The sequence below is a fragment of the Phodopus roborovskii genome, unplaced genomic scaffold (assembly GCF_943737965.1).
Source record: "Phodopus roborovskii unplaced genomic scaffold, PHOROB, whole genome shotgun sequence".
Taxonomy (NCBI): domain Eukaryota; kingdom Metazoa; phylum Chordata; class Mammalia; order Rodentia; family Cricetidae; genus Phodopus; species Phodopus roborovskii.
The window spans coordinates 2,420,166-2,446,444 of NW_026126423.1; the positions used below are offsets into that span (position 1 = coordinate 2,420,166).

At 37.8% G+C, this 26,279-nt stretch overlaps 1 protein-coding gene across 2 annotated transcripts; it reads right to left on the bottom strand.

Moving 5' to 3' along the window:
- On the bottom strand, nt 1–26,279 carry Ube2d3 (ubiquitin conjugating enzyme E2 D3). 2 transcript variants are annotated; one of them, XM_051185449.1, is made up of 8 exons: nt 26,126–26,279; nt 25,209–25,364; nt 11,597–11,660; nt 11,465–11,496; nt 7,149–7,226; nt 6,139–6,244; nt 3,535–3,628; nt 1–1,488 (listed from the first exon to the last, which is right to left on the bottom strand). In XM_051185449.1, exons 2-8 carry the CDS (start codon nt 25,230–25,232, stop codon nt 1,443–1,445), a joined length of 444 nt encoding a protein of 147 aa, XP_051041406.1. In that variant the 5' UTR covers nt 25,233–25,364; nt 26,126–26,279; the 3' UTR covers nt 1–1,442. The 2 variants fall into 2 exon arrangements, 1 of the variants encoding a protein (XP_051041406.1); XR_007834604.1 differs by lacking the exons at nt 6,139–6,244; nt 7,149–7,226.

Genomic DNA, 26,279 nt, shown 5'->3' on the forward strand with positions numbered 1-26,279 from the left:
TCCAATAGCATTGACTTTTATTCATTCATGTTAAGTCACCTGAAATGGTATCTGTTGCATTTAAATGCTCAATGTAAATGGCTGAACAAATCCATCTCAATGGATAGTCAATATCCCACAGTTAAGTCACTTCAACACAGCCTCATGACAACTCCCACACCAAAACAGTACTTTATTTTGTAAATTTTGACCCATTATTACTCCCAAGTTTTATATATATGTATATATATATTTTTTTCAGCTGTTAAGTGTACAAGATGAAGAAATTTTAGTTAGAAGGGGATGTACCTGGAAAATAAATTTCTTAAACTCCATATACATGTTTCAAAACTGCCGAGTCCCAAGTTCATTTATGAACTCCAGGGCTGCCAGAATCATGTGCAGCACATTAAAGCTACACTATTTGAATAGCTTATAATTCTGTATAAATCAGGTCAAGCAATGTGTCAACCTGTAACAGACTGCACTAACTGAACATGGCAATATATTCACTCTTTTGAACTTTACATCATCATTTGATGTCAAACAATGAAGCAAATCCCAACAGTATATACAAAAACGGCTTTGCATTTACAAAGGATTGTTTCCCATACTGATTAATCCAGGCAGCTAACTCATTGGTTTATGCAACTTTATTGAAGAAAAATAAATCAATTACTAGGAGAGCTATTAGTTGATCACTCATCCATTGACAACTCGCATCATTTATTCAGTGCTATATTAAACAGTATTGGAAGATAGATTAACTAATAGCTCCAAGCCTCCTAACAATTTAAATGAAAATTACAAAATGTTTTGAGACCCTATTTTGGAATACAAAGGGTGTTTTGACTTCCAATTTCCATTCTCTGTAGAACAAGAACAGGTCATTCCTTTATTGACATGCATAAAATACATCACATTTTCTGTTCTGCTGATGCTATAATTCAATACCAATTCTCCAGCCACATCAGTTATGAGCATAAAGTATATCATGTAACCTCAAATCTCTAACAGTGGAAGGCTTAAACAAGAATGGATGTGCTAGAATAATGCTGCTTCCTTTGATGTGACAGCTGAGCATCCATCCATCTCCCTCCCCCTCAGATGGTTTCTTCAGCATGTTAGAGCAGTGAGGATTGGTTTAGTCTCATAACCAAGTTAGAGTGAAGACATTGGCCACATAATACACATGCTCCAGTTTTAAAAAAATTTCTGAATCTTGGGCAACTGTTCTCTTGTTAACTACTTTACAGTTTCTAAAAGCAGTTATTGTCCAAAGCTGGAAGAACTTAAGTCTTCTCAGATGAGCATGTGAATGAATGGAGGGAGGTAAACAAAAAATAAAATTAAAAAAAGATGAGGTCTGATAGGGGAGCAGCCGGATAAGAAAATCAAAAAAGGAACAGTAATTTAAAGTTTATTCCAGCTATAATGCAGGTTATTCTGACTTTAAGGTAGCATCACATGGCATACTTCTGAGTCCATTCCCGAGATATTCTGTTGTACCTGTAAATAAACAAATAAGCTATTTAAAAAATAAAACTGAAATGAAGAACTATTAGTATTGTAAAGACAAGGAAAGCATTTCTATGTTACCTGTGATTTATCATGTCACCTCTAATTGCTATTGTAGAGAAGTCAAGAGAGAAATAGAAGTGGTAGTATTCAAAGCAGTGAGGGAGATGACAGACTAATATTAAAGTAGTGTTCTATTAATAAAACCAGGGCTGAGACTGGCTTAACATGGACCTTCCTGTCAATGCAATAATATATTCTATCAAACTTTCAAGTTGGTTGTACATGCTGACAAAATTTTAAATAAAAAAAAAAAAAAAAAAAACCCTCTTATCAGTAGAAATTTTGGGCAATGTCAGAACTAGGCAAACCTGTTACTGCAAATTGAATCTGAAACCTAAATTGAGAAGTTAGTTGGTTATTGAAAGAAAATGCCTTTGAAACTTAAAGACAATGAAAAGGGCGATTAAAAAAAGGTCCTTTTTGGGTTAGAGAGATGGCTCAGTGGTTAAGAGCAGTGGATGTTCTTCCCGCGGACCCAGGTTCAATTCCCAGTACCCACGAGGCAGCTGGCTTTAACTCCAGTTCCAAGGGATTGGACACCAATGCACAATAAGATATATTTTAAAACAAAACCAAAAAAACCAATCCTTTTCAAGGAGCAGGCTTCAATGGTTATTATCTTAAATAAAGGTATAGTAGTGTGGGCTGTTAATCTCCACTAAAACCTGCAGAAGAATGAACTCTCTAGTAGTGCAACCACATTTTCATTAAAAAAGCCACATCAGTGAGCAAGGTTATTACTGAAGATCACCAATACTGACAAATCATTTCTTCCCTACAATATACTCATATCCTACAGGCTATTTACCAACAACAACAACAACAACAAAAAAGTGACAAAAGCTTAAGGAGTATATAATAAAGGACACTGGAAAACTTAATATTTTTTATAACAGTTTTATAACAGACCAAGTATATACAATTCAACTATTTTTCTACAGCTCAACATATAGAAAACTTTTCTAGCAATTCAGAGTTATATTATTTAGAAAACCTTCAAACAGCCAGCACTTTAAAACAAACGATTTAGCATACAAAAAAAAAAAAAAAAAAAAAAAAAAAAAAAGCCACAAAATATAGCTAACATTAATTCATGCTTGTCAGTAATGAACTTTTAGTTTGGATGCTTAGGTTTAAGTGTTTTCTCTTATATTACTACTACCTTCCTGGGAAAATCTGAGTAAAACCAACACATTCCACAGTATTGACACCACCATGGTAATTTAATAAAGAATAAAGACACTCTTACATTTCTACATCTTACTAAAGCTATATAACTGCTTTGTCATGCAAGAATAACCTCAAGCAGTAATGAAGACTGAGTATATACTTCCACACTAACAGATCAAGCAGTTAAAAGTTTTCATAAAGCCGCCATATCTGTTACCTTCAGTTAGTTAATCCAGTGCTTTAACGCATGCAGCACTCAAGTGCTGGCAGCACCATAGATAAGCGCACCATAGAGTGCAGATCCTCTTACCCTACAACATAGCGTATTTCTCTGTCCACTCTCTTGCTAACCTATTGTACCTAATTGAACAAGCACACTTAGCATTAATTATAACATTACGAAAGTTAAATGGTTAAGCCAAACAAAGATACTTCACATATTTGATAGATTTAGACCAAAACTTTTACATTAGTACCAATTTTTGAGAAACACTGAAGTGCTTTATTACCCCAAAATCAATAATTATGCAAATGTTTAAAACATTAGAAAAGTAGTATTTCAAAGGAGCTACTTACTGTCATATATGCTAAGACCACTTATTAATTTGGCAGGGTCTTATTAGGTAGCCCAGGCTATCTTCAAACTGCTAAATGTTCCAGCCTCAACAACTACATTGGCCCTTGCTGTTTTTCTTAATTGTGTTTCGGAACTACCTTACCAGAAACAAAGTCCAGCAGAAATAAGCCCAACTTGATTAATAAAACCACCATTTACAGTCACATATTAAACAATTTCATACTTACTTATCTCTGTCTGTTTTATAGATCCGTGCAATCTCTGGCACTAGGGGGTCATCTGGGTTTGGATCACATAGCAGTGAACAAATGGATAAAAGAACTACAAAGAGAAAAAAAAAGATTATGCAGTTTCAGGAGTATGGATAAGTAAATGTTACAATTTAAAAATGTATTCAAGACCTCAAGTCAAGACAAGTTTCTATAAATAAAACTATTAGAAATGAAAACTCTGTTGGCACCAAAGTCAATAATGATTAGACCAAATATTTTTCAAGGTAGTAGTTTAAAAAATAAAATCAACCTATTAAGGGGAGTCAGTATTTAAGGATTTTCTTGGTACTTTGAGGGAATATAAAACTCTAGAAAAGGATAGTGTATTCTGTAATATAGGGAGCCTTCAGTTCTAACTCTTAATCTGGTCTGTTGTACAGACTTAGAAAATGCCAAGTGTCATAACAATACAGATTGCCTGTTATGTTCTAGTCACAAGTATCAGCACAGGCTATTATATATAAACGCATGAAGTGTTCTGGATAAATGAAATCAAACAGCTTAAAGAGACAGTCTGTCACATATGGTAATAGCAGCAAATACAACCCCAAATTCAATTTGAATGAATGGTTCTTTAAAAAAATTACAAAATACAAGTAACTCAGAAAAAGGACAGTTCCTAATTCTGACTTGTTAGCTTAAAAGTAACTGTCAACTCAGTCTGCATTTGAAGAAAATACAATTCAGAATTATGGTACAATGAAGTAGGGGCAACAAAACAGAAAATGGTTATTTAGATTATGAGAAAAACTTCATATGAAAAGAGATTTCAAATTTAGGTTAAAAAACAAAACAAAAAACAAACAAACAAAACAAAACAAAACACCAAGCTGGGCAGATCTCTGAGTTTGAGGCCAGCCTGGTATACAAATTGAGTTTCAGAACAGTCACAAATGTTACACATAGAAACTCTATCTTGAAAAATCAAAACCAAACAAAAACCAAGAATAAAGACTGGGAAATACTGCAAAATCCCTCTAGAGCCAACTGCATTTTAACAAGCATAGGAAGAAATGTCTGTGTAATGTGTTGCCTGAAAACAAAACATATCTGCTTCACTCTGCATTTACTTACATAACACATTTTGGTAAAAAAAAAAAAAAAGCCAGTTAACAAACAAAACAACAGTATCCCATGTTTTCAAAATGATGCATTTCAGCATGGAGTCTGAAAATATTAATGGTTAATACAGAGGTGCTAACATCACATTATAATTAGCATTAAACACTTGACTCTAATGTAAAAAATATTAAACAAATACCCAAGCCTATAAATTACTAAGAGGAAGAGTCTCATCAGTAAAACGTTTTTGTGTACAATATAATTTGCAGAGTGGAATGTCAAAAACCACTTGTCATTTAGAAACCAGCAGCTGAAGAGGAAGAACTATCTCCAATTGGGGTATATCTCTGGAGATCTGAGAACTTGTTAGGCATAACATACTAAAGTAGATCAGACTTTCATATAGCAATCTTCCCCAATTCCCTACTTAAAATCATTAAACACAAAGCAAACACCACCACAGTTAAGCAACATCCAACTAAAAGGTATGTTCAAGAACAGATACAGAATATGTACACCAGATGTTTGCCAGAGTAAAAAGCTTTAAAGATTTACAAAGGTCCCATCTTTGCTAAAAAGGAGGTTAATAGGAGCAATGAAGAGCACATACTATCCTTAGTGAGGACAGTTTGGGTTTAGTGTCTCACAGCTGCCTTTTAACTACAGCTACTCAGGTCTGGTATTCTCTTGCTGATTCCAAAAGCACCAGCATTCATGTGCAAATCACCACCACCACACACCCACAATTAAATAGTTTAGTAATAGAAGAACAAAAGTTTGTTAAATTTGAGGGCTGAGGCAATTGCTCAGTAGGTAAGAGTGCTAAATGAACAAGCATGAAGACCCAACATTTGTGTACAAAAGCTGGGAATAGCTAACTAATTCTGTATGCTTGTACAGCACTGGTGGGTGGAGACAGACATTTGAGTTACTGTGAACTTCTGGTTGAGTGACAGAACTCAAAGTAGAAAAGACCCCTCTGGCTTCCATATGCTCTGTTAACACACTAAAATCAAACTTTGCTATTATTCGAAACTTATTAGGGAAATGCCCTTCTCCCAACATAGTTTTAACTACTCTGACAAACATCCCCTTAAAATTTATTTTTAGTGATTGAAGTAAAAACACCCACACCCACTAATCTGGGTTTCTAAGATACTGTATCACATATATTCGCAGTCTGGTTCTCAGATTCCATGAGGCCAAGAATGACCTTTGATTTCAGATTCTCCTGCCCCCATAAAAGTTCTATTGCTTTAGGCATGTGCTACACCTGGTTTATGAAGCACTGGGGGAAAAAAAACACACTGTGACCTTTGTGCATTTGAGGCAAGCACTCTACACCAACTAAAGCTATACTCCCAGCCCTGCAAGTGACATTGTATTAAAATGTTGGCACAAGAAAAATATTTATCCAAGCAGATTCAAGGAAAAAGCCCTTTAACTGTTAGAAAACCAGAATAGTTTAAAACTATTCCTGTGAAACTATTATTTTACCTTTAGAAATAGTTAAAGCAGGAGACCACTGTGATCTTAGAATATCAAGGCAAATGCTGCCATTACTGTTAATATTTGGATGATAAATTCTTGTTGTAAATGCAACCTAAAACACAAAACACACAGCACAACCTTTAGATAGCAATAAAGTGAGTACCTCAAATTTTAAAAGTTCTAAAAGTGACACCAGTAGAAAGTGGTGATGAGAGGACATAAGGGGGAGGGAGGGGATGATCAAAGCCCATTAGATGCATAAATGAAAAACTTCATTAACTTAGATCTGAAGGTTAGCTCTGGGTACTATAGTTTAACTATCAAAAGGTAACCTGTAAAAGTGTATCTAGGATACTCAAATTACACAGGTACATATTCAAGTTTTATTTCCAACAAATTAGAGTATAAGCTTTATACCCAAAGGAATTATATTACATTGCACCACCTTTAACATGACAGGATGGCTAGAAAAATAGTCTAATACAAATTATTTCTACTTATTCACATAGCATGAATTTAATAGTTCTGAAAAGTCAATGACTATACTCTAAACTCATTACTCTCCTGTTTCAGGCTACAGAGTACCAGGACCACAGGTATCTTAATACCATAAACCAGTTACCTAAGCCCATTTAAACAACTGTAACATTTTGTAACATGCTTTAGGCAAATTGATTCTATAGTTTACTGGATTCCAACACTTCACTAAGCACAGAAACATTTGAGCCTTGCAACTTCAAAAAAGCAAATCTTACCTCTACTTAACAGAACTGAAATCTGTGTCTAATTCTTATTAGAAGAATCAGTAATAGCTTAGTACGGTGTGGCACACTCTTAAGCTTAGCCCTTGGAAAGTGGATAGAAAAGTTCCAGAATAGTCTGAACAGTCAGTCATTATATGCATGCAGCTTAATTCTGTTATTTTTATTCAACGATATAAAAAGCCTCAATTACACAGAAACCTAAATTTCAATGAAACAAGCCATAAACTAACATTTCTTAGGGATAATACTTGCCTTAGGTGGTTTGAAGGGGTAGTCTGTAGGAAAATGAATTGTCAAAAAGAATACACCACCTTGATATGGGCTGTCATTCTGTGAAGAGAAAAATAGGCTTAATATGTCAAGAGAATTCCTTTTAAAGAAGGTCAATTGTTCTAATAATGAGCCAATATCACATGCTGTTTACAACACTGCAATGAAGAGACTATAATTATTGTACCCTCCAATTCAGTTCATACTAATGGAGAAACAAAGTTGACTAAATATAATAAAGTAACAGACTTTACAGAGACTTTAAAAGTAGGCAAAAGGCTTTGTCCATACTAAGCAGGCAGTTAACTCTACCTCCAAGCTATTCCCACCCCTTATTCTATTTTTGTTTTCTCAGTCAAGATCTTGTTTACCTACCTCAGGCTGACTGACCTGCCTTATCCTTCACAAGTACAGGCATTATAAGACAGATGCCATTAGTGCTCCCTGCAAAATGTTCACAAAAAACCCAAATCCACCCAAGATAGCAAAACACAAAAACTGCATGGAAAAAAAAAATTAAGGAAGCCAAAATGTGACATCACATGAGTTTATGAGATGTGATGAACTGGTGGGTGAGATGGTTCAGTTGGTAAAGGCTGCCTACCAACACACCAGATGACCTGAGTTCAATCCCCGGAACTCCATGGAGAGAAAGAATGGTTCAACGAGAGCGCTGTGTCCTCTAATATTCACACAGACACCATATCACACCCACATGTATGCTCACAAAATATGTTGAATATAAATCTAATAAAAAGATCCCTGCTGAAATTTAGACAAAGCCAAATATTAAAAAACAAAACAACAACAAAAAAACCCTAAGGGGGTTAAAAGTATTTCAACGATAAAAACTCTACCCTATCAAGACAAAACACAAATCAAAGGACAAAAAATAATTTTTGAGATTGACCTCAACCTTTGAAATTGAGAATTATCATGTTCTTTTGGAATCTTTCTACCTTGTTTCTTTTGTTCCCATTCATGAAATTTTGCCATGTGTATACTATTTTCTGCTTCCAACCTCTGAACAGACATGTTTTTACAGTCTGTTTTCTTCTATCAGATGTTCATTCACTCCTGTGATATATGCATTCTAATCTCAATCCCATTCTTTCTAAACCACAAGAGACAGTAGAAAACTAGGATCTCATAGATAATTCTTATACTCATTTCATTCACAGTCCTAAATAACCTGAAGATTGTCAGATATAGTGGCTTATCCCTGTCATTTCCATACTTGGAAGGCTGAAGCAAGAGGACCACTATGAGTTTGAAGGTAACTTGAGATATGAGGTGGTAAATTCTAGGCCAGCATTAGTTACACAGTAGACTGAAATTCTTTCACCAAAAAAGAACTTTAAAATTTCTTGAATTAGTTACTTCTTTTTTGGCTATTGCAGCTGTGTTTACTATTTCTTGCCTATATATTATTAATGCAGCTCCCTTTTACTCTAGCTTTACTTTCCAGTTTATTCCTAGTCTTTAATATATCAAAATGAACTTTTAAAGAGATACCACGTACAGTGTCATTATACAACCCTTCCCATGGAGTTCAATTTGCTGGTTGCCTCTCCTTTTAAACACCTTTATGCATTAGTTAATGTACCATTCTGATAATTTATTCATAGTTCCTTCTACTGAACTACAAAGCACTTCTTGTAATTTATTTAACTTTATGTGTTTTGATGAGTTAGATAGTTGTGAGCTGCTATGTGGGCGCTGGGAATTGAACCTGGGTCCTCTGGAAGAGCAGCAGTGTTCTTAACTGCTGAACCATTTCTTCAGCGCCCCCCCCCCAAGCTCTTTAAAAGAAAAGAGGTTTTGTACATCATTAACAAGATAGAAACAATAACCCTTATGAACTGATGATAGTTTTATCTCTGATTTCCTTTACAGTTGATCATGCTCAGTCCATTACTGACAATACAGTACTTTCTTCTACAGTTAGACCACAGACCAAGGTGGAAGCTGTTTTCAAATCGTTTTTTGCCAACTACATCCCTCCTCCCCCACCCCCCACAAAAAAAGAAAAAAGAAAAAGAAAAAAGGCACTTGAGTATCAAAAGTACCAGATAAGAAACTTATTTCTTCTGATAGAATGAAACACTACTGAGAACTACTGTTAATATAGTGTAATGACCCTGTAATGACCCTCTTCTTTCCCACACTTAAATTAGACAACCAATCTTGGAATCTTCCACCAATCTTTGTGGTTCTAAATTATCTTCAAGCCAGTATACACCATAGTAATTTCAATGATCCAGAGGCATTTCTTGGGTATAACTCAATAAAATTTAAGTTCCTCTCTCTGAAACATAAGTAAAATTTGAAAGCAAAACCAGGAAATTTTTATACAGAATCTGATACAATCATGTTAACTGACCGAAGTACTCCAAAGGAAAATATTTTCTTACTATTCAGATGTCCTGGGCAATCTGCAACTTAATGGATTTGATGTTATCACTGACCCATTGTTTCAGTTTACAACTGTAGTTACACACACACATCCCATGACTGAGTAAAACAAAAAGCACTTTTAAATAAATAAAGATCAAAATTAAAGTCCTGTGGCCTATGGTATTTTTATAGCTAAAACATTTTTACTTAGTACCAGCCTGGTTTCCTAATTTTAATTAGGCTACTTTTAATTGTAACATTTCACAATTACTCTAGAACTACCAATATCCCAGTCATGAGTTTCTTCTATATATTTTATTTACTCAAGTATCTTAGTATATTCTAACATGTTTCAATTACCTGTTTATTTTAAGGTCCCTAAAGACTAACAGGGACTGTTTATTCATACTTTTAACTCAACACACAGCAGGAGCTCACATTCACTGGAGGTAGAAAATGACTAAGGTCATTAAAATCAGACCAGTAAGGTGACTCATGCCTGATGTAGGAAGGTTGCTGAAAATTTGAGGACACCATGGATCACAACATTAAGACAGTCTAAAACAAAACAAATTACAATCAAGGATCTAAGCTAAAGGTGAAGGCTCAATATTGCAATATGGGTAACTCAGCAGGACAAGTCCTGGGCCTATGAAATGGCTTGAGAGTAAGGGCACTTGTCACTGATCTTGACACCTGACTTCAATCCCTGCAACCTACATGGAAGTAGAATGCTGCCTTCTCCAAGTGGTCCCCTGATCTGTGTGCACATGTACAATATAAATACACTCAATTGGATGCTTAAAAAAAAAGTAAACCCAAACCTGTTAAGTACTGCTGGTCTAACCATATCTAACTATTTACTAGGTGAAATCTTTCAAAGCTAATTTTTTTTCTTTTAGAATTATCAATTACGTACCTACTGTTGTATTATTTTACCTGGACAAAGATGCCTTATATTTGTTTTTGCTACAGAACATTAACTGTGTAAAGGTGTGGTAAGTGTTGCTGTTTCATCACTCTGTCTGCCTAAGGCACCCAATTGGTCTAATAAAGCTGAACAGTTAATTTCAAGGCAGAGAAAGGATTGGCAGGCAGGGCTGGTGGACAGACAGAACAGGAGGAGAAATCGAGGCTCCAGAGTAATGAGAGGGGAGACACCCAGGGCAAGAAGACAGGCAGCAGCCACTTAGTCAGACATGGGAGGGAAGTAGTAAAAGTAAGATATACAGAAAGAAAAGGTAAAAAGCCCAGAGGGAAAAGGTAGATAAAAGAAATAGGTTAATTTAAGTGAAAAGACATAGCCAGAAATGAGCCTAAGTTAGGTCTAACATTCAAAACTAGTAAGTCTTCATGTCATGATTTGGGAGCTGGTTGGTGCCCTCCCCACAACCTATTTTTTTGCTACCCAATACATCATTGCACAGTAATGTATTTACATTACTTCCAAATAGAAAAAAATTCAGTAAGATACACATTTTAAAAACCCTAAAATACCCCAACTTAAAACAAAAACAAACTCCCCCACCCCTTGTGTATGTGTGCAAGCATGACAAAATACAATTAATATAGGTTCATTCTTGGCAGTTTCAGTGCTTTGAAGAACCACCTGTGGTAGAATAAAATGCCCCCTTAACGGGAAGCTTCATGATCACTTTTCAGTGTCATAGAAAACCAACACAAAAGCAATACAAGAGATTTGATGGGTTCAGAGAAGGTACTACAGAATACAATCACAGATATATACATTTAAGTAATCCTTAATTTTTTTTAAAGCAGTGTTAATTATGATATGCCAGAAATACAAGAACTAATTTATCAAGGCCAAAAGCCTAAAATAAAATTGTGATAAAGCGAATGCTCCTTTTCAGTGAAAAGCAAAATTGAAAAATAATACTTACAGGTCCCATAATTGTGGCTTGCCAATGAAACACTAGAAAAGAGGAGGAGGAAAAACAAAACAAAAACCTCATTATCCCAAAAACATATAAGCTTTTCTGAAGTTAGATTAAAAAGAAAACCAAGTTACTTACTGTCATCTCCAACTGGACCTGCAGAACACTGTGCTGGAGGGTCCCGGGCCAAATCACTAAGTTCCTAAATCAAGACAGAAAAAGGTAGGTTTATACAGTCCATGTTTAAGAAAAGAGTTAAAAAGTAAACTTTTATTCCTTTAAAGGAACATGTAATTTTTTTTTAATTTCATCAGCCATGAAAGAAACCTTAAGTAATCTTAAAATCCACCTCCTCTAAGAATGCTAAGAATCACTTGCTTAACCAGACACGTGCTAAATCAATCATCTTGGCTAGGCTTCATAGTAATATATACACCACCAAATTTTTTATTTTAGAAACAAAAGCTGACTTCTGTACAAAACAGATGTCTTCAGGTTTAAAAACTTAGGCAAGGCCAAGATCAACATGACATTTGATGAACTAACTTTCTAGATCATTCTCAGATGCTCCCTGTTGTCTTAAATTCCCTTTCTTTCCAAAAAACTTTACTTAATTTTCCTAGGGAAACATCTCATAGGGCTACATGCCCTTTAATATTTATTATTTCCTGACTAATGTAACCTATTAACTCTGTCCTCATTTTTAGCTAACCTTAAAATTCAAATGTGGAAGACTTGACTTTTCTACATAGAAAGATGCTATCTTCACAATTGCATATGAATACATCTGTAACATATGCACATGTATCTAACTCTTCAATGACCTGAACACACACACACACACACACAAAAGCACTTTTCATAATAGTTTCCATTATTAGACTTACAAAAACCTGTGATATAGTTCTACTTTACTATTATCATAAAAAATTATCAGGTAGATTAAACTCAACCTAATGTTAATGTATTGCTGCCTTCAACACTTTATATCTCTATGGCCCAACCCTCCTTTCAATACCCTTCCCAATGAATACAGGGGTAGCGTAAGTTCTTTATGCCTACATACCTAAATATAAAAGAAAAAGGGAGGTAGGTGCAGTGGCAGCCTAACGGCTCATTCATGCCATCAGTTAGCTACATTTCTACACAAAATAAGTTTGCTTGCTTCATGCTCAATCTACTAACATTAGCTCGTCATTGGGCCCTCTCTTCTTCTAAGTAGTCCAATGTATATTAGCTTGTTTTGCTTAATTCCAGATTTTAAAAGACAATAAAGGCTTATCTTGACCAATATCAACAACATATCACATCAATTCATTTCACTGAACATATTAATCTCTCTTCTCAATGAAATGACTTATTAAACAATTCATAAGGTACAGAATATTGTGAATAAGCTCTCAAAAATAGAAGAAAAATTTCCAATTAAATTCTAGAAGATAACTGTTGGCCAAAGAACCTTAACAGCTTTTGTTAAGAGCATATAAATGTGGAAAATATCATCATTGTACAGTAACAAATTCAAGAAAGTAGTAAAAACAAAGTAGTTTTTAAATGTATTTTGTAGAAAAGGATGGTAGCATAGAGAAAAGGCCCCTGCCCATTCTATTGCCTTAGGAGACAAAACCTTATTTAACAACTATGTTTGGGCTTAAGAGTGCCCCCATTTCCAACCATAGTTTCACTCACAGAGCAGACTACCTGTAGCTTTCTAACTCTCAGTTTTTAAGAAAAGCAAGCAGCAGTTGCTATCAAGAGGAAGAGTGGGCTAAAGAGAATCCTCTGCAACTAGTAAAGTGTACCTCATGCTGAAAATGTATCCCATGTCTTATATAACAAGCTATATATGAACGCCACAGGAGAGCAACAAATACACGTCATCCTATTCAGTGTTCTAGAAATCCAGAGACTTTTTTTTAGCTTATGTCACTGAGTAACCATTTGTATATTTTGGATATAAGACTTAATGTATGATGTATAAGGATGAGAAATTCCAAGACCTTAAGTACAGATACTCTACCATGTGCAGCACTTTTAGCATTAAAACCATACTTGTCATGTTTGAAGACAAGGTGTCCTCATAATATAGTCCTGGCTAGCTGTAGATAATCACCCTACCTCTGCTTCTGAAGAGCTGGGATTAAATGTGTGTGTGCGCGCCCCATCACTGCGAGCCACACACAAGCACACACACACTCTTACTGAATCTATACAACTCAAACTCATATCATTTACTATTAAAAGAAAACCCAAGCTTCAGTGAATTCAAATGTATAAAATGACCCTGGGAATTATTTGCCTATTCGAATATCTATCTTTCTATAAGACATGGCCCCAAGTTTAGATCTCCTCCCACTCTTTAAGGTATTAATTGCATTGAATATGCCAGAATCAACAGGCACAGTGATATACACCTTTAATCCTAGCATTCAGGTGGCAGAGGCAGGCAGATCTCAGAGTCTGAGGCCAGCCTGGTATACACCATCTTAAAAACAAAACAAAAAACACAAGAATGCCAGGATGGGTATAAAGGACTTTTACTTTGCATACTTAGCAGATGCTGCCTTGGTTTCATCTATTAAAAGGCATATACAGTATACCTTTTAGAATTCTCTCTTTAACATATGATTAACTCTAGAAGATTAGCAATCCCCACTTCCTGGTCCTTTTCAGACAAACACCTCCCTCCTTTTAAGGGACTGTATTCAAGGCTCAATGAGGAAAGCCTTACTAACCAATTTCTCCAACCTATGTGAATAGAAAAAAAACACTTGTTGGTTCTGCTGGCGATAGGGCATGTACCAACTAGGTATGCTATGGCAATGGCCTCTGGATTAAGAAATTAGCGATGTCATGTGTAAATCAAGAGTGGGTGTAAGGCTTAAGAGATAGATGAAACACTAATGGCTGATACATCAAACGTATTATTAACAAAAGGAAAACTTCACAAATACAAAACAAATAACTGAATTCCAGACTGTTAGTTATTAGTGGGAATAAAAACAAGGCCTTTTTCCTTTGCAGTCCTGGAGACAAAATCTACTACTGCCTCTATACTCAAGGCAAGCTCTTTTAGCACTTTACCATGGGGTATATATATTCCTAATCCAAACATGAAACTTTTCCCAGACCATTCAGCAGAGTACACCTGCTGTATGTATTCTGTGCATTTATGTGTGCCTGCATGAGCTTAGATATTTCATTCTTCTAGGTGTCCACAGAAACAGAAGGCATCAGATTCTCTGGCATTGCAGTTATAGACTGTTGTGAGCCACCTAATACAGGGGGCTAGAAATGGAACTTAGATCTTGTAAGCGTTCTTAAGAGCTAAGCCATCTTTAGGCCCCCAAAATTACTCTTAAATGAAGGAATTTCAGAAGCACACTTTTTTAAACTGTTGTGCTATATTCTAACAAAAGTGCTAAAAGGCTGGAGATATGGCTGGCTCAGCAATCAAGAGCACTGGCTGTTCTTATAGAGAACCCAGGTTCAGTTCTAGCACCTGACACCCTCTTCTGGCCTGTGGGCACCTACATATATGGCTTTCACACACACTTCTTAAAATGATTGTCAAAAATTTACAACAAAACACACACACACACACACACAGCAATGCATTCTTCATCCTAATAGGTAAAATACAAACCCTCTCACCAAAACTCTGCAACTAACATTTTTTGTTTATTGCTTCAGTGTTTCAAGGGCTTATGTATATAAAGTTCTATCCTAGCATGGACTTGGGCCCTTTAAATTTTTTGTTCAGAGTCCATTGGAAATCTTTTTAAGTGCCACTCAATTGGTGCAGAGAAATGTTCAAATGTTCTGTTTTTAATAAAATGAAATCATTTATGTGCATGTGTGCTCATGTGTACTCACAGGCATACAGGACCTGGATTTGAGGCAAAATTCTGCATGAGCAGTAAGTACTCTCAAACCACTGAGTATCACTCCAGCTCCCAGTGGTTACTAACTGCTCTAATGCATTTTGGAAGAGCAACAACAAAAGACTTTCTTTCCCATTATGCAGATTGGTCTCATCATGGGTTCAACTAATCCCTTATCTCAGCCATCTTGATTAGCCAAAACTATAAGTGAGCCCAATCCCTCCCCCTCCCCAAGACAGGGTTTCTCTGCATAACTATGAAGCCGTCCTGGCCTCCTGAGTGCTGGAATTAAAGGCATGCAAAATACAGCTTTTATATAATGCCACTAAAATATTTCCCAATTTGCTCTTTAATGTTTCTTTAAAAATTACAACACTAAGCAATACGTGTGTGGTGACAGACACCTGTGATCTCAGAATGAAGGTTGAAGCTTAAGTATTGTTGGAAGTTGAAAGGAAGCACGAGACTAACAAGATGGGGTTGAGGTTCATAAATAGATAACTCAACTATCTTTGTGCTGACTCAATGTGTAAAGACAATGCTGAAGATTTTTGATAATAAAATATGAGATCAATTAAATAAACTGGTTAACATATCAGTGAGTCATGCAGGCAGACAGATCCCACCTAGTTCAATTAATCAGGATATGAAATCTCTAGTTGAGGAGGACAGCCCAGAAACAATCAAATATTTACAGACATTAAAATTGATTTTGTATACTCTGATAAAGTCCTAATAAGAATACTTTCTGAAATAATTCAATATTAAGAAGGGATCAGGTACCCTGAAAATTAATAACTTCAAGAAAAAGGCAGTAAAACAATGGATTCTTAACACTAAGTAAATTAAGTAAAACCTGACCACATTAAATATTGTGAAAACATAGTCAAATATCCAACTGCTCAAGAATAACCAATCTAAGATTTAGCTATACTATAAAAGACAATTTAACAGACAAAATAGTTCTGATACACTCCTGCCATTTTGTTCCCTTCCAGGGTGGGTCTTCCCCCCCCTGCCCCCTATTTTTCCAGATAGGGTTTCTCTGTATTTGGAGCCTGTCCTGGAACTAGCTCTGTAGATAGACCAGGCTGGCCCAGAACTCACACAGATCTGCCTGCCTCTGCCTCCCGAGTGCTGCGATTAATGACGTGCTACATGATCTACAATCTTTTATATGCTTTGCCATGAGCACATACCACTCTATTTTCAACATATTCAATAGGATAAAATTCACCTTAAAGACTTAAAACTATGATCAGTTTAATTAAAATACTGTATTAGGAGAAGCAAACAAAAAAAACAAGGGGCTGGAGAAGTAGCCCAGTAGTTCCCAGCACCCACTACTGGCAGCTAGCTCACCAACTACCACCTCATTAACCCCAGACACAGAACCCAATACCCTTTTCGAAACTTGGAAGGCACACACTACAAGCACACACCGATAACTGGCAAGATAATCATACTAAGTAAAAGAAACAAGTTAATAACCTCAGCCAAGTCAATTATTTTATAGGAATGCTTGAAACAATAAGTGTTTCAGATTTCGTACATATATGTAAAATTCTGAAGTAACTGCAAATAAAGAAGATATTGGGGGCCCTAAGTCTAAGCACAGAATTCAGTTGCATTTCATATATATCAGTTATGCCAAAAGTATTTTACTTTTAGCGAAACCCATTACAGGATGTTGGGTGTACAACTTTTCACTTAAGGCTTTAAGATGTTCCTAACAGGTCTTGAATTTTTAGAAGGGATCTCTTCTTCAAATACCCAACCTCTCTTTTTTAAAACCTGAGGGTCCCTCCCCTCCCACCCCCCGCAACCAGCTATCTAGTATTAAATTATTTTAAAAATGCATCAAGTTTCAAGCTGGATGTGGTGGTGTGCACCTTTAGTCCCAAGCAGAGGCAGGTGGAGCGGAGTTCCAGCCTGGTCTATAGTGAGTCCCATAATACTGTCTCAACAGCAATAAAAGTTATGAAGTCTCATTCCCATCCTAGGAAAACCCAAATTTTTATTATAATAGCAATCTCCATTACCACAACATCATTGTATCTAAGAATCAAAATGGTAAAAATTAATTTGTGTGTTTGTATGTGTATATAGTCATTAAATGGTCTTTTGCAGGATAATTCTCTTAAGAGTGTGTGTGTGTGGAGGGGTTATTTTAAGAAAAAAAAAATTACCTCCAAACTCTGTTCTGTCCCATAAAATAAGGATTTAATTTTCATACACTCAATTAAGATTCATAGTTTTACCTATGTAATATAAGTAGCAAAAACCATTTAAAAATAAAGATGTAACATGTGCTTTCTCTAATGTTATCAATTTGGAATCTTTTTTAAACTACCCAAGCCTAGTATTTCCCAATCTTGTTTCAAATATAAAATAGGAATGTCTATTTTAATGTGAATTTTGAGGCAAATAGACTTAAAGCATTATGACACAGCTGGCACAACACACAGACCATTTACAGAGCACCCATCTTGAAAACCAAGCCTGGGTTAAGGCTTTTTGATTCATTTGTTCATTAAACAAAAGCAAGACTGCTTCATAAACAAGCCAAATAAATAAAACAGCCCAAGCTCACTTAAATCTCCAGACTACATGATAAATCTTAGTTTAGCAGTCTAAAATATAAAACAGCCTTTAAGCTAACGTTGGGGAATTTTAAGGTGCATGACTTTGTTTATGCTGCATTTGTTTAACTCTGAAGCTGTGTTACTGTGCCTGTCTGAAACACCTGGTGCTCCTAGTAAAGAGCTGAACAGCCAATAGTGAGGCAGGGGCAAGGATGGGTGAGGGGGAGGCTGGCAGAGAGAACAGGGGGAGGCTGGCAGAGAGAACAAACAGGAGAATCAAGAGAGGAAGATGCCTGTCCACTGCCACCCCCCCCAAACCAAGCTGGCCAGCCACCCATGGAGTAAGAAGGAAAGTAAGATATGCAGAAGAAAGATAAAACCCTGAAAAGGAGGATGGGTTAATTTAAGGTAAGAAAAGCAGGCTAACAACAAGCCAATGTAAAGCCAGGCATTCATAAGTAATATTAAGACTGATTTATTTGGGAGCTGGGTGTTGGTCCCTGAACAAGGCCAAAAAGCCAAAAGAGTAAACAGAATAAAAAACATTCAACAGACTAATGAAATTAGAAGACAGCTGTTGGAGAGGATAGCAGATATTAAAAGTTACTAAAGTCTCCATATCTCCTTAAAGGATAAAAAGACCAAACAAGAACATAAAATAACATCAAGAAGAAACTGTACTACCTATTTAGAAAGAATTATCTTTTCCTGAACTGCTTCTCTTGAAACTTGGCACACATGGGTTAACTGGGAGAGCTAAACCCATTTCCTATTGGCATGCTATTTCTCTTTAGAAACCCGAAAGATCTAAGAAGTCAAGAGGGCCACTCTACCCTTTTCCAATCCAGAAAGAACCCAAAAGCTCTCATAAGGTCTAATTCACCTCACAAAAGCACTTCAATAAACACATAGCAAACTATTTCCTGAAGACTTGGTAGGCCAAAAAACTTATTTGTATACTAAGCAACTAACAACTAGCAGCTAGATTACTGGGAAGAGCACAACAGGTTCGATCATTATATTTAAAAAGATTTTTATGTGTATGAGTGTTTGCCTGAATGCACATGCATTTGTTTGTCCATGGAAGCCAGAAGGAGAATGGATGCTCTGGAACACCAGACAACCCCAGTTGGAATAGAGGATCTCTTTGACAGTTTACTATTGAAAATATGAAATGACTGATATAAACACAGTATTGTGGATAATTTTTTTTTGCATGTTTGTGTCTCTATTGTCTTGGTATTTTGGCTGTAAAGTAACCAAAGACTATGGAATAGTTGGCCAATGCATTAAAAACACTCAAAAGACCTAAAGAAATAATGCTGAGAAAAACAAAACAAAAAAAACCACAAAAACAAAACCATGAAATCATCTGCACTCGGGAGCTAGGTGGAAATACAAGAATTGTGAATAATGAAGCTGTACAACCATATAGATCTAGTAAGATTTCATGCCTCTACCATAGTTTACCTCAGACATATGAACTTATTTTCAATGATAAACATGTACTTGTCATATCAACACAGCCAGAAGGACAGTACTTATCAAAGTGAAGTTTCTATTAGTATCTCTTAATATTAAGGCCTAACTCCATGAACCCATTTGACTTTGCAGAGTTCTGTTATATTCTGAAAGGCCTGCCAAATTTTATTTCAATACAGAGGCATAGGCCAAGTACATAAATTACATCCCTAAATACAGTATATTACTACCATACCATGTTCTAGTATTAGTCGTCCCAACCTGATACTTCTTGTACTTCAGTACACAATGAAAGGTAGTAAAAGATTTCCTATCAGAATCTTTACTATTTCTAGAAGTTAATTTCCTGTATTTTACTTGGAGTTCAGTTTCCAGAAGTCCAACTTGACTTACAATGAAATCAAAATAGCTCTTACTGCACACCTATTCTTGAGTAACATTACTTCTAAGATATTAGGCAGAAGCATGAATAGAAAAACCTCTAAAAAGGGTTTTGAGATTAAAAATCTTAATCCTGCTGCCCATTGCAACAACTGTTCCAATTTTAATTTAACTAAAATATCAGAGAAACAAGATTCTCAGAAATTTATGGTTACTAGAATTATTTCCAGAAGATACCTGGCAAAAGATTCTGGTCTGAACAAACTTCACAGAACTGCAGACATGAAAAAAAAAAAAAAAAAAAAAAAAAAGCAAAAGGAATCATTATTTAGCTGGCACAGCCCAAGTGGGAGGACAGAGTTTGAACAAGCCCAGAAAACACCAGACTATCTCAAAATGCAGAAGCCCAAAGAACCACAACAAAACCCACTCCCCTTTAAACTTGGTTTGTAAACCTTTCCTGAGGAAGCCTAGTTTCCTTTATCCTAAGGATTACAAGGTAGGTTCTGTACACTATGCGGCCTTACATCACTGACAAGGTATTAGCTTCCTGTTTAGTTCTAATTATAGGTGACACAAGTATGCTTGTTTACTAGACAAGGTACTAAGAATGGCTTGAGTGAATAATACAATTTTCTTTCTTTAGATCACCCTTGAAGGTAAATCACTTAAGATTATTCAAAGCTAGGTCTAGTGACATGCAAATGAAGCACTACTAAGGCTCTAACTCAAGAGAAAAATCTTTTTGTAAGCAGCATTGAAATGGACCAAAAGGCGGCATTAATCCATGAAAGAAAATCAGGCATTTCAAACATAAAAATAAAAACTTCACAGCAACCCAGTGGCAGTAAATGCCCAATGGTTAGGATTAATGTGAATAGGCAGCACTACCTAGCTGGCCAAGTCACTTTAAGAATACATGTTATTATAAGGTAAACTGACTATACACTAAGATATTAAATATACTCATCATCATTAACATTACTGAATTTTGAATTAAGATCACTGTCATGGCAGCAAGTTCCAAAATCTCTATTGTGATACAGAATAGTAAATAATTTTGATAAACTTTTGAAAATAAATTACACAAAGTGATAAATGTGTGAATCTGTTTAATTCTTATTTTTCCAGCCAAAGCAGATTCTCACGAATGACAGTCTTCCTGATTTTTTTATCCTCTGGCAACACATTTTACAATTACAACTCCAGTGAAGTACTGATGAATTAACCAGAGAGGTTTCTAACCAAGAGCAAGTCTGAAACTCCTCAATGAACGTTTTGTAATTATGAAGTCTGTCTAGAGATGACTAGCAAAGACTCACACTGGTGAGACTCTTCTGGAAAAAAAAAAAAGTAATGTGAAAACTTAAAGCAATAGCTCTTGTATAAAGTACTAGAAAGTTTCTATTAAGAACCACAATGCAAGGGGGCTGAAGATATGGCTTCAGTGGTTAAGAGCACTGACTGCTCTTACAGAAGACTTGGGTTCAATTCCCAACACCCACATAGCAGTTAGCAACTGCCTGTAACTCTAAGATCTGCCACCCCCACAAAAGCATACATATAGTCAAAACAACAATGCACGTAAAATAAATTATATGTGTGTATCTCCACAATGCAGCTGGGTTTGGTGGCACACACCTGTAATCCCAGCAGGGAGGCAAAGGCAAGACTGCTCTAAGTTTGAGCACAATGCTATAAAAGTCAATCAAACCCAACCTCAAAAACCAAAGTGCAAAGATAAATTAAACAAATAAATGAAACCAGAAAGCTGGGCATACAGGCCCATCCTGTATCATAATTTAGCACTCAGGCTGAGACAGTAGTGTCTCATTCCTAGCCAGCCTTTGTGCGACATCCTGTCTCAAAACTTAAGCTGAAACATTTATCTCAGTGTTAGGAAGATAGTGTTAGTAAGATGGCTCACAGTGCATAAGGTTCTTGCTCAGATGAAACCCTCTGAGCTCCATCTCCAGAGTCCATGGTAAAGTTAGGAGGTGCTCAATTTCCACACCACACAAAATGTTCCCCCTCACCAACAGCACCCTCTTAAGAACCCAACAGAAAACAAAACTGAGAATCAAGAATTGATTTGAATTATCAGAGGCACTGGAACCTAGGAAGCCACATGTAAAACTTGACAATGTGGTTACAGAGGTAGCTTTTTCTAGGAATATTCACCTTAATCTTTACGTACATAACACAGAATTTAACACAGCAAATAAACAGGATGACGAAAGACAAGCCTTGTGGTCCAAACAAACAAAAGACCCCCACCACCACCACACAGGGCAAACCTATGGGCCTACAAAGCTTGAATCCACTACACTTTGTGTGTACTTTTAAGAGAATCCCCAGCACTTAACATACAGCAGATTCAAGCCTGTAACAAACTACCTAATTAAATACATTCCAGTCTTAGTTGTATTGTAATACATCAATAATGAGATTTAGTCTGATTTTTATATTTAGCTTAACTCAGCAAAAAACAAAACCATATTCATTTCATTCAATTGAAATGGTCCAGAAGACAGTTTTTAGTGTTTTTGGAGACGAATTATCTTATTAGAAGCCTATTACTCACTAGTCGTATGACTGAACAATTCAGAAGTCAACTTCTGTGTCTAGTTACCTCAGTCATAAAATGGAGCATCTCACATGGCTGTTTTGAGTCCTACTACACAAAAGAGCCTATGCTAGGTCTTAGTTACCACAGAAATATGAAGAATAGTATCAAGCTGCAGTGGTTAGCAGAACAATCTAGAATTAGAAGGCCTGAGTCTAGTCCAAACTCTGCTACATTAGCAACACCTGGATGAAATTTTCATTTATTTTTTAAACTTAACAGTGACTTAATTCTGCATAGTGAAGATGTCAACTGTACCTACTTTTCCACATTTGTTATAAGAAAATTACTTACAAACTATTGATTAAAAGTTAGGAAACACTGCAAATACTTTAAAATAAAAAAAAAAACTTTGGCTTGGTTTTTGTTGTTAGATCTTTAATATAAATTTCTCAAAGTTCCCCAAATACATGCAGTCGTTTTGCTTTGGAGCAGTAAAATTTCTTAAAAGCTCCCAAAACAGATTTGGAATTCAGCTTTTAAAATGCCTGTTTAATATCAGAACCATAGAATTTGGTCCAAATAACAAAAACACCAAGAGAATAAGTGTAAGGCTATTCTAAGAAGTAATCAAAAATATTAAGAAAAGCTTTTTAATCTTCTATAAAGAAAATCATTTAACTTGCCCCAATTTATCACTAAAGCTTACAGTGGTGTAATACAAATTTTAACACACTGAGAACTACAAGCATGTTAATACTTGTTGGGGGGAATCAGGAAGTTAAACAAAAGCTAACTGGCCCCTCGTTTTTAGAAAAACGATGCCTTAAAAAAGGAAAAAAAAAAAGGCACCCTCTTTCTGAACTTTCAAAAATTATGCCTTCATCTGAATGCCATTTTAAAAGAAGCCTCATGATTCTGACAATATATGGGGGGGGGGGGGGGAAGAAGAGGTTGGAAATGTTCTACAGGCTGAATCAGTCATATGGCATGTAAATAGTTCTCTAATGTAGGAAGTTTACAACACATAATTCTACAAACTTAAAAATACGTGCTTTCTCACAATTGTCATTCCAGTACCCAGAAAAAGCCTGGTATCGTTTAGGCACATGGATAAGGTCAACTTGCTTAGCTTGATTCTAAGAATATTTTTACTACAAATGTTCACACTCAACCATTACTACCTCTTTAGAGCTTTTAAGTCATTAAAATGGTGCCAGAGCAGCTGGGTATCACCTGTAAAAGAAAAAATCTGAAAGACCATCCTTTAAAGTGTTTTACATTTATATAAAGCTATGGATCTGAATTATTAGTACTGAAATGTTATGGTCTCCATATTAAGTATGTTGCAAAGTGCAACACTGCATCTCAATAGAGATTCATATTCAAGTTGTCAAGTGATTATTCTAAAGTTATCTCGAATTCTAAGGGGTTTCTCTTCTTTTGCATACTAGCAAGAATACAAACAGTTCAGTTAGGGTTTTGCATAAAACTACAATGATTACACAGTGACTTCCTAAGATTTCAGCATCAGTATATTCAGGTAAAGATTTTAACTTTCATCAAACTCCAGCCTAGCAAGTTATACGGATTAAATAACTATAAATAAAGTAGCATAAGAGAGATCTACTGTTATCAATACAGACCCTGGCCTTTCCTTCCAGACTCTTTTTAAGGACTACAAGAGCCCAACCTTCCTATTTTTGTCTTTTCTATTAAAACCAAGTTTATTCCACATTTTTTTCAAGTTAGCTAGCTGTAAATACTCCACCCTCTCGATTGTGCAACAACCAAATACACCACACACACACACACACACACACACACACACACACACACACACAGACACAAATTATAGTAAGAGAAATTCAGTCTCAGAGTTTGAATTTAGGTTGTCTCGGAGGCAGAGGAACTTAGAACTCTCTACAACTATATAAAAACGGTTAACAGAGAACATTATTTCCTATTATTAGAAAAAGGGATGATGTCGGAAAGATCCCGAATCAGTTAAAGCAGCCGCCATCTTAAAATGCAGGATAGAAGTTAGAGCAAAAAAAAAAAAAAGACTAAACCACCAGAGGAGGTGGTTATGCTTACAGCAGATCTCTGAAAAATCCTAGCTTCTGCCCAACCGACAGCGTTATCACCAAATTATAGTGAAACGCTGAAGCAAGGCTCCTTAAGGGTGGGTTCTCTAAGCAAAAGCAGCCTGTCCATCCAGCGTTCCTGCACTGTCAACCCCCCCCCCCCAAATCTTTCTAAAAGCATGCACATCAGTTCCCGGTGCCTCGGATAAATAGCTTCGGGTGAAAGCTGGGACCACACAACACAGGAAGTGGCGACAGTGTCAGTCCGCCTCCCAACCCCACTTGGTCTTGTGTAACCGCCCAGATTGGGTTAAGCTTCTGGGCAGACTTCGTCACTACCTTTTTAGCAAATCGAGGTTTGTTTATAATACCGTGACCCTCAGTAAAGTTCGCAACAAAACGATTTCTTTTTCATCAGTTTCCTTTTCTTCCCAGAAGGCCTACAGGCATAGGACAGCTAGAATAAGTTTTGAAGAACCAAGACTAGGAAGCAGTAGTACGATATCTGCCCGAGGGCTTCTACACAATTCCACTTCCCAAACCGGACTAACTCTTGGTGAGGCAGAAAACCGGGGTGCCTAAACGCCACGCTCTCCCCCATAATTTACAGCTTCTTGTGGAACAAGTTCAGCCTAACATTTTCGCGTAACCTAAAGCTCACTCCACGCACCACACCCGCATTCTGTTAACGCAGAAGAGGTATTTTCCAGAATCGCACCCCACTTCCTAGGACCCCGTCCGGATGACTTAGTCCCGACAACTTACCTTATTAATCCGTTTCAGCGCCATAGTCTGTGCTTTCCTCCGGGCTCCTCACTATCCCGATGTGTACTCAGAGGCCCGGCCAAAAACTCCTGATGATCCGGGCGGCAAGGAAGGATCGCCTCTTCTTCTCACGCCGGCTCTGCCAGACACAGGCGCCTTTTGCAAAAACGGAGCAGGTCAGCCACTCGCCAAAGGCCTCGGAGAAACCCCGCTGACCGACTCCAGGGGTCCCCGCGGAACCGTGGCGACGCGGGCGGGGCGGAGTAGCCAAAAGCCACCACCAACTACTTGTGCCCGCGGCGGGCCGGCCCAGGGAGGGCGAGGGTGACGGGAAGAGAGGCGAGAGGAGGTTCCAAGCTGAACTTCCCGAGCCCCGGCTGGGAGAGGAAGAGGCGGAGGAGAAAGGGGTGGGTGCGGGGCCGGGGCCGGAGCCGGGCAGAGGAGGAGCCAGCCGGGGCCTAGCCGAGGCGGCGCTGGGCCGGCGTCACCGGGGCAGAGAAGGGCGAGGGGGAGGGGGCGGCGGGCCGACGCCGGGCTCCTTTCGGTTTCTGCTCCAAAGGTCGGCGGCCGGCGGCGGCTCGGGCTGCTCGGCGTCGCCCCTGACACCACCTGGCTCCCCGCCTCGCGGCGCGCTCCTCCGTGCGCGCGCCCAGCCTCCTCCTCCTCCTCCACGCGCCCGGCGGCCGCCGCGGAGCTGCTGCTCCGGCGCGAGGACGCGCCCATGCCCCGTCCCCCCCACCCCGCCGCCGCCCGCCCGGGCCCCGGCCTCGCCGGCCTCCCCACCCCACCCCACCCCACCCAGCCCCGGGGGCTGCCCCACTCGGGCCGCCCACAGCCCCGGCCGCGGCGCCGCGCCGCTCCGCCCGGCCCCGGCCGCTCGCCCTCCCCTCCGCCGAGCCGTCCGCACCCACGCGTACTGAGGGGCCGGGGCCTCCCTCGAGCTGCGGCCTCGGCCTCCTCCCCGCGCGGCAGCTGGTGCCTCCCCGGCCCTACGGGGCTCACGCGCACGGCACAGCCACAAGATGTCGGCTCTGACGGAACTACTGCCGGCTGCCACGCTCCGCCCCGCCC

Excerpts from the sequence above, each read along its gene's own strand:
- Ube2d3 (XM_051185449.1), bottom strand. The coding sequence starts at position 25,232 with ATGGCGCTGAAACGGATTAATAAG. Across the intron at positions 11,661-25,208 it reads CGCTGAAACGGATTAATAAG|GAACTTAGTGATTTGGCCCG; the intron begins GTAAGTTGTCGG and ends GTCTTGATTTAG. Across the intron at positions 1,489-3,534 it reads TATAAAACAGACAGAGATAA|GTACAACAGAATATCTCGGG; the intron begins GTAAGTATGAAA and ends GTTTATTTACAG.